This window comes from Papilio polytes, unplaced genomic scaffold (assembly GCF_000836215.1).
Source record: "Papilio polytes unplaced genomic scaffold, Ppol_1.0 DF824180.1, whole genome shotgun sequence".
Classification (NCBI taxonomy): Eukaryota; Metazoa; Arthropoda; class Insecta; order Lepidoptera; family Papilionidae; genus Papilio; species Papilio polytes.
The window spans coordinates 3,470,650-3,480,469 of record NW_013525024.1 but is presented as its reverse complement, the minus strand read 5'-3'; the positions used below and the strand labels follow the sequence as shown (position 1 = coordinate 3,480,469).

General features: G+C 34.8%; 1 protein-coding gene across 3 annotated transcripts in view; it reads right to left on the bottom strand.

Annotated features, from left to right (window-relative positions):
* LOC106111257 (neuroligin-4, X-linked) overlaps positions 1-9,820 on the bottom strand; it is a 36,181-nt gene that overhangs the window by 5,813 nt on the left and 20,548 nt on the right. Inside the window, exons 3-7 of one of the 3 annotated variants that reach the window (XM_013293282.1) lie at positions 8,960-9,115; positions 4,811-5,008; positions 2,262-2,378; positions 1,671-1,796; positions 263-398 (exon numbers count right to left, since the gene is read on the bottom strand). In XM_013293282.1, coding sequence (XP_013148736.1) covers positions 263-398; positions 1,671-1,796; positions 2,262-2,378; positions 4,811-5,008; positions 8,960-9,115 — 733 coding nt within the window. The remainder of the gene's footprint in view (positions 1-262; positions 399-1,670; positions 1,797-2,261; positions 2,379-4,810; positions 5,009-8,959; positions 9,116-9,820) is intronic. The other 2 variants (XM_013293284.1, XM_013293283.1) reach the window with 2 other exon arrangements.

The following is a 9,820-nucleotide window of genomic DNA, read 5'->3' as shown; positions in this document are numbered from 1 at the left end:
AATTATTAATTGAGATTTATTAAAGAAATAACTAAAACTGCGTTAATTCAAAAGATCGGTACATAGTTACAAGTTACAGGTTATTATGCAAATATACTGTAAAATATAATGCCCCACTCGCGTTAAAGACGTAAATTAACCTCCGTTATAACTCCGCATAAGAAATAACGGAAGCGGAAGCGGATGCGGAGTTAATATTTCTAAGCTATTTTGGTTATTGGCTTTTCGTTTTGTATACTACTATAGTAAATATCTTACTGACTTGGTGAGTTGTGCGATGGCGCTCTTGCGCATGAGCACGGCGTTGATGATGTTGACAGCGGTCTGCTTGCCGGAGTGCGGACTCTGTCCACCCCACTCGTAAGCATTCTCTGGATTCATTAGAAGGTCACCTGTGTCTGATAAATACAATTTTATTTAAATTTTATATAAATTGTTTGTTAACAATCCAACGTGTAAAATATGCGATGGAGATAGGATCCAATAGGATTTAGTTACCTTATCTGACAGTGACTTCATTTTTAAGCTATCTAAGCCTCTATCAGCCAGTGGTGGGTCATGCCCTAAGTCTGTTATAATGTACGGAACTGAATGTCGGGCAGTAAAAGAGTATACATGAGTGTATTACAGGGAATTTGAGAGTGGACTCAGTGGTTGAGAAATTAAGGTGTAAAAGGTTAACATGATATGGACGTGTTATGATGATGGATGAATCCTACGGAAGTAGGATAAGGTAGGGGAGATGATGATGATATTCTAGAAGTTTAAGATGTCATAAAGAACGACTTGGAGATTTCTAAAATTGAAAAACAAATTACTTCTCTTTGACTTAAACGTACTTATAACTTCAATTCGGCAATTGTAATTCCTTTTGAAAAATTATCGTAAGTATGTATCTTCACAATAAGAATGTTTTTTTTTAATGCGTTGACAAAAGGAAACAATTTGTTTAAGAATTCAAAAAAGAAAGTTTGGAGGAAGAAAAATGTTATGGGACAAGGCGAGATGAAAACGTGGGAGCAAATAAAATGAGAAAAGTTTGTAAGAAAATTTAATAACATCGAGAACGCGCTCCGTTTGTCAACACTCTTATGAAAAAGTTGGTATTGGAAATCCGCCACATTACAAGAATACTAAAATCATTGTTGATTTGAGCTTCCTTATTACATTTTAATAGCTTCCTCTAACTTCTTCAACTTTTATTCTATTTAAGAAGTTAATTACTTAATAATATTTTAATGCAAATATTATTTCTTCGCAGCAATCATGCAAGCCGTGTGATAAATGATTTCCATACTAGCTATCACCCGCGACTCCTGCCGCGTGGAATTAAAAAATAAAAAAGTAAATAGCCTATTAGTTCTTCCAGACTGTCCTATACATCTTTGCCAAATTTTATCCGGATCCGTTCAGCTATTTGAGCTACAAACTCTAACAAACATTCATCTCTCTATCTAAACTTTCGCATTTTAATATTAGTAAGATGCAAAAGTTTAGATGGATGGATGTTGTCGGAGTTTGTAGCCTAAACGGCTCAACGGATTACGATGAAATTTGGCATAAACATACAGGATAGTCTGGAAGAAGACATAGGCTATTCAATTTTTAATTTCATGCAGACGGAGTCGCAGGGGAAACCTAGAAACCTGTAAAATAAAGATTTCTCTTACCAATTACAACTCCATCAACGCTGGGTCCGAAGGCGTAGGAGAAGTCCGGTGCGTGCACGGGCGCCGACAGCAGCGCCTCCAGCGGCCGCTCGCGTAAGCAACGCAGCAACGCCGGCGGGGTTAGATCTGTATGCAACTGTATGTGACTTATTCTAGTTTCCAAAAGATAATGTACATAAAAACAGTGGCATATTAATCCTAACCTAGATTATAAAAGTTCATCAAATCCTCACATACTGATTTGTGAGTATTCCACTACTGTGATCTTCGTCGTCTACTCGAGTTAATGTCTTAATTTAGTTTGTTAATATTCTGGTATTTATTTCTTTAATACTTTTTGCTCAAATAAATCTAAATCTAAGCTACTACAAGATTTGCGCAAGGGCGGCCTTATTGCTATTAGCAATCACTTACAGGAAACCAAGTACATTTTACTCTATTTATGATATTCTGGGAACGGGCAGACATTTTTCGGTCTGGTCTTATAACTCGATGCCCCATTCCTATATATTTATGACGACATTTCCAGTAATATACAGTTAAACTTGGATTAACTACAACATAGTTATATAACTGGTATTTGCACCTTACCGGGTGAACAGTTGGCATGTCTCGCGACTATCGTTGCATATTTGTGCGGGTCGGCGACTAGAGACCAGGGACTTAAGCCGGAGCCGGACATTAAAATAGCTCTGTGGAACAGCAGACCTGCGAAAAATAAAACAATCAGTCCTTTGCTGTTACAATGTAGTTCAAAGTAAATTTTTAACTTTCGCCCTTGACTCCGTTCGCATGGAATTAAAAAAAAAAAAAACAAAAGTCTATACGTTCTTCCAGACTATCTCCTACGTCTATAGAAAATTTCATCGAGATCCGTTCAGCTGTTTAGACTACAAACTCTAACAAACATCCATCCATCTAAACTTTCGCATTTATAACATCTAGTGTTGGTTGATATTTATAACCATATAAAATGTTTTTTATATAATAACCTATCATCGCTAAAAAAAATGTTATAATTTATTACAGAACTGTTATCGAATAAGCTACACAAACAATACGCATTATTTATTCACGATATATTCAAATTGGGAATGGAAGTAGACCGAGAAACGCATTCATAGTTTTGTTTGAATCATAAATCAATGTTAGCTCCAATACTCTGGAATATATATAGCTTTGTGGATTTACTCTATTAAACTTACAAATAAATCAGTTACTTTAACATCAATTTTATTAATATTACGAGCTGTCGTAAACTTCGTTAGCACAAATTTGGACAGTGCGGAATTTAAAAAAAGTAGCCTATAACATGCCCGTCTATGTCAACTACCCTTCAGTGAAAGTTCGGTTGAAATCAGCCCAGCCGTTTCGGAGATTACCCGGAACAAAGGCTTGCGGACAGACAAACAGACAGACAAAAGAATTGAAGTGCGATTGTCGTTATCAGCAACGCAAATAAATCATGTTCCCAAAATCTGGAATTTTTCTTTTGATATTACAGACACTCCAATTTTTATTATATGTATAGATAATTTCAAATGTTTAGGTGGATGGATGTTTGTTAGAGTTCTTCCGTTCATTTGATGCAGATATTGCATTCTCAAACTACACTAAGATATTTATTGTGTGTCTGAAAACTCTACGTGTTGCAGTCTTTAATATTTCTTGCTGTAAGTGAATATTCTTCGTAAGAATAAAATGGTAGTTGCATTGCGTCTCTAAGCCTCTGAATAATAGATTCCGCTGACACTGGGTCACGGATTACGGTGAAGTCTTCTCGTCTTATATCGTAAAGAATTTTATTACCTTTATGTGTGTAATATACTATTTGCTTTACCTAGTGTTTGTGCAATTTGAGTGCAAATAAAAAAATTAACAGTAATATACCACATTAGTAATAAGTTGTGTTTATAATCATACTAATATTATAAATACGAAAGTTTAGATTAATGGATGTTAGAGTTTGTAGCCTAATCTGCTGAACGTATCTCGATGAAGTTTGGCATAGATGTAGAGGATAGGATAGAAGAACACATAGGCTACTTTTAATTCCACGCGGACGCAGTCTCAGACGAAAGCTAGTTAAGTACTAATTTAACGGAAATTAATTTAAAAAGGTTGCTAAGTTACTAAGTACTTAATAATAGTAGATTCTTAACTGTCTAATCACATTATCTGTTAAATTAAAAATGTAAGTCGAAGCGATCTTTCGGAGTCATCTCTTTGTAATCATTTTTCAAAGTTAACAGTTCGCTGGAATCTTTCCAACATTAAACTAAACGCTTTGGTCATTAAAGAAAGAATTATAAAATCAACGTCTGGCCAAGTTTACTTGAGAATTGGGTTATTTATTATATTTGTACGTCATTTTAATATCTTACTTATATCAAAAACATTTTAAAAACCGTGACTATCTGAAAATCCTTAGTAAAATTTCAAACTTTCAAAACGAATAGGTAAACATTGTAAGCAGTTACCTGAACTAAATAAGCATTTGCGTCAGTGAATACTTAAAGTCTACAAGCGTAGAGTTAGGATCTTGTTTGCATAGGATCGTTTGTAGAGAAACACTATGAAAGGCTAGTTCGCATTCTATAACCAAATAAAGGTACCGTGGGGCACTGTCAGCGGATACGTTTCAATATTAAGTAAATACATAGCCTCAGTAGTTCAATAGTTAATGTTTTAGAACACCAAGTTACACGATTCGATTCCGTATAAAATGAATTAATACATAATCTATCTCAACTTGTTGGATTTCATTCCCGTTGTAAAAAGAGTGTAACTTTATAACATAAAAATCAGGAGTCAAAAACCTACTCATCATCTTCCCTACCTTATCCTACTTCGACTAGGTCGCCACATGTGGTTTACGTCACCCAAATAACTCTATCATCCATCATCTCAGTCATCACTCCCTTCTTGATCATGTCACACTTTCGCGCAATATATCCATCTCTTTCTAGGTCTTCCTCTACCGGTGTACCTCCACACTCATACCTTATTCGTATCTTATTCACTCGTCTAACCCCATCTTAACATTCGCTTTTCTGCCACATGTATTCTGCTTTCATTCGTCCCTTTTACTGCACATTCAGTCGAAAAGCTATTAGCTATTGGATTTTATTTTCACTAACCTTCAGGAACGGCGAGTGACGTAAGCAAGAAATGTACACACGCTGCGCCAGTGCCGTGGCCCATTAGCGTCACGTTAGTCGGATCCCCACCGAACACACCGACGTTCTCCTTTATCCAGTGCAAAGCAGCGATCTGGTCCATCAGCCCGTAGTTAGCTGGTGATCGTGGGAATTCATCTGAACGGGGGTTCAGGAAGCCTGGTAACAATCAATAGGAATTAAAACTTGTTAATGCGAGTCCTGAATAATAAGTGGATTAAAATTTAGGAATAGTATCATTTTTAGAAAGTTACCCTCAGTACGCTGTCAAGATCTCATTATTTTAAGATATATTTTATCAAATTACAATCTCATATCTTAAATGGTTTTTTATTTGGTGCGGTAGGAATTATTGTTAGTTCGTAATATGAACTTTAAACCAGGTTAAACGTTACCATATATTACCATAATGAAATTAATTTCAGTAATAAACTAACATCCATTTGGAAGTAACCTGCAACATAATATTTCATTTCTTTTGTAACGCAAATGTAATCGAGCGAAAGAGAGTTATTGTGTCCCGTTTGCGGTAGTTTATCGAACCAAAATGGCGGCGACTATTTGCATATTTCCTGGGCTCAGTTTCATAAACATGTTATGTTTATGAAACTAATCCTGTGGCGGCTTTGGGGAATGTAAACGTATATTTTGTTAGTTATAATATATTGTATCCCAGCTGTAAATAATGTTTTTATTTGGATGGCTTTTTCCATTTCTTATAATCTTATATTACGGATTTCTAAACAGAATGGTATGTAGGAATTCATTATAATCTTATATCAAACCTGACATCAAAATCTATCTAAAAGTAGATAGATGTTTTCTGGTTAATTTTATTAAGAAATGAGTTACAGAAAGTTTCCTAACAGTGTAGTATGTGGCATTTGGGATTCAGATCACAGCTGTATTCATTAGGCAACACCTCGAAATAAAAGTAAGTTTTTTTTCTTGTTTAACACATAATGTTTTCCTTAATGTTACATCAGTTTCGTTATCTGTATCAATGCTGAATATTTATTAGAGTTTGTAACCTAAACTACTGAACGCATCTCGATGAAATTGGCATTGATGTTGAGTACAGTTTGGACGAAGACATATGTTTTTTCCTTTTCTTTTTTTAATTCCATGAGGACGGAGTGAAGGATGGAAGCTTGTACTAGATACGTCGTAGAGAAACATTTTCTTAATTAAGAGGATATATGTTAGGATACAAAAATGTAATACGGGGTTTATTACTTAGTTTTAACGACTTTGGGCCATTCAAAGATAAGAGTGGCTATAAAAAGAAATAGCTTGCTGGATGATGATAAATGTGGGCAAGCAAAATTGAACTCCGTAAAGAATAGAACGAGTGTTTTATTCGCGGCTTTTGTTATGACCAAACGTGGCTTAGATACGTGTTATTGCAGCCGAGGCTGTAACCTTTTAGATAATTTAAGTCAGAAATACACGGAGAGTTCTTCCTGATGAATAAGTTAGTACTGCCAATGTAGAATTTTTGTTCATATTTTTCGTATTATTCCAATATCAAAAGAGCCTCTCGAAATGTTTAATATTAAATAGAAATTCAATGCACAAATAAAAGCAAAGATACTACATTTGAAGAGCGGTGACCTAGTTCCCGAATGAAAAACAATAGGCCATATTTTAGTAATCAGCGATAGTGGTACAAATCGAAACAAAAAAAAAAGTAATTTACCGATTGCTACTTAGAATATCATATTTTAGGAAAAAGTTGCATTTTTTAGAATATTCCAATGATTATTATTGATGTATTCCATGTAAAATGTACTTCAATCAAGTTAAAATTAGTTTTACGTTGTTAAATGAATCATTTTTCAGATTCTTGTCTTAGAAGCCATTTTATTATAGTAAATAGCTGTTAATAATAGCTCGCGACTTCGTTCGCCTGAAATAAAAAACAATAAAAAAACACTCAGGTAATACGTAGCTTTTTATTGGTGAGATTTTTTTGAAATCGGTCCAGTAGTTTTTGAGTTATTTCAATACATACAGAAATACAAATCTTTTTATTAGTATATTATTAGTATAGATAGTTAATACATAAAACGATTTTGTGACTCAGAAAAAAATCAAATAATTTGAGAGGGAATTATATGAAATTTAATTAAGACGCAGTAACAAAGAAAGTCAACAAAAAAGGAAAAAATCCAAAGGAATTTTCGTCAAAGGAAACAAGATGAATAGACCGGTTAAACAAATTTACATAACAATAGGAAGATAACAGGCCGGTAACGAGGAGTCTCACTACACCCAGCGCTCTTAAATGATTCATTTGGAGCGGATTTGTTAACAAATTAATTTAATTCCCCCTTCCTTTATATGACGAAAGCAGCGCTGAAATAACAATTAATTTATCTCGACATTTTAGTAATAGGTATTTGTATCAAATCATCATGTCATCATCTACAAAAGTCCACAAAATACTTGGCTGTCCCACCTAATTGTAAATCGTCTGATAACAATCCAACATGTAAAAAGTAATGGAAATATCGGATTTTGTTACTCTATCTGACAGTGACGTCATTTTAAAGCTATCTGAACATCTATGAGACAGTGGCGTGACAGGCCCTGTTTTTCGTAACTCATCATATGTGAATTTACTTCATATACATTCTCCTCTATACATTGGGTAACAGCTATCTTATTAATGTTACCTGTCTAGATCATCAACATACTCGTACTATCGTTTGACAGTTGTACTGAGGATTTTTATTCATCAAAATTGAATTAAACATTGAGTACTTTTAGAAATTGTAAACGAGTATTTACTTGATAAGAAAATGCGAGCAAACTTAACACAAGTTCAACAATATAACACCCACCCTATTTACAGTCATTGTATAAGTTTTAGCCAAACATTTCAGAAGCGCCATGTTATGGAATTCTTCAAGTTCTTCCACCGTGCCGCAAATTTTCACAAAATTACGCAACAACCGAGAATTTCCGACGTAAACGTAGTTGCGACGCAATCAAAAGCATTCCAAGGACTTCCTACAGGACATAGCTGTCGTAAAATTATAATAACATTCTTGTAAACTTGACAAAAGACGGTTACTTTCGTAAAAGTCAGAATCTTAAGAATTTATAACTTTACGGTAACTTTACGTTTATAACAACCACTGTTATTGAATACTATTATTATTAATCACTAGCTTTTGCTCGCGACTCCGTCCGTTAATCAAAAAAAAAAACAAAAGTGAGTAGCCTATACGTTCTTACAGACTATCCTCTACATCTATGCCAAATTTCATCGAAATCCGTTAAACTGTTTAAGCTACAAACTCTGACAAACATCCATCCATCCATCCACCTAATTCTTTATATTATTAGTATTAACTATGATTTAATGAAGAATATCTTAGGCTCGCTATATACGCTTAGTTGTAACTGACAGTTCTAACTGAAGAGTGTAACTTTATTATTTCGAAACCGACTCCAGTATTTATAACGTCATTTTGAGGTCGATAGTGTCTGTAGATTTCAACACACCTAAAATATGCTATGTTTAACCACATGAGTATGAGATTACATTTTATATTACGCACATAAAATACATTTTGTCACATAAAACTCGATTAAATACATAAATAGATCGTAAAATGCTCGTTCGATAAGACTGGTTACATTTGCAAACATATTTTAGTGGGACGCGTCGGAACGCGATTGATCTAATAAAGCCAAGTCATAGCAAAGAGTTTGCTTTATGGACGTATAACATGCGATGCAGTGATCATAGTTTTAATGTTTGCTAAACAAATTGTTATTGATTGATTTTATGCCATTCTGTTTGAAAAACCATGACGTCATCAGTGTTACGTGAATCGTAGTTCGTTTCGTTGAAATGCTAAATAAATTTAATCAGCTTTCTATTATGAGAATACGCTATATTCTAGTAATTAAAAGTATGTTGATTCAATTGTCTTCATGTCAGATTTACGTATATTTCGTCGGTCGGTAGAGTACAATGTATAAATTCGCATGTTATTTCGGTGGTCACTTGTTCGTAATGGTTAAATTTCCTGTTATACGTCATTAATTATATGATACTTATTCGTACATTTCGACTATGGTAGCCTAAAACATTACCGAGTAGTCCCAGCCTATAGTTGATGGTGACGACGAGTAGACCGGCGTGTGCCGCAAGCACGGCGCCGTCGTACGCGTTGCCAGAACTCCACTCGTAGCTCTCGCCGTGGACGAACACCAACACGGGGTAACGTGCAGCCGCGTCACGCACACCTGCTGTACGCACAATCATTTAGATACATTACAGATTACACAATTTATGTATTGATAAGTAATTGTTCACGCAATGAGTACAGTCGACACGTAGATGTACACAATCCACGAGCTTCAATAAGTATACTTGATGGCTGATAAAGTTCTTTGGTATTGCCTTTTTAACACGCAGGAAAGGATGTGAAACTGCAGAGTGCCTAAGGGCCGATTAGAGAGTCAACCAGAAGGACGTAGATCACTCGGAGGGCCGAAACTAAGATAGCGGCATTAAGGGCTGGAAACAAAAAGCCCAAAATAGACCGATATGAAGGAATTTTCTGGACAAGGCCCAGGCCCACCCGCGGCTGTAGTGCCTCTGACGAATGAATGAAAGATGAAAAACATTTACGAAATTAAAAATCCGTTACATTAGAATGCCAAAGCAATAAAGTGTGGATGTTTGTTACTCACTAATAATAAATTTATACCAACGTAAATATTGCGAGTATTAAAACAATCTGTTAAACTGAATGGATCGTTGATACAAAGAAAATATTAATTTCGTTTTGAATTTCAAATTATAAAGTTTTGCATGTCAAGGGAAATTAAATTTGATTGGAAAATTCAATCGCGAGACCAGAAAGGAGGACAATGGAGTGTTTGTTATTTTAAACAAAAAAATAAGTAAATAAACATGAGCTGTTACTCAAATGCGATGTTGATAATTGT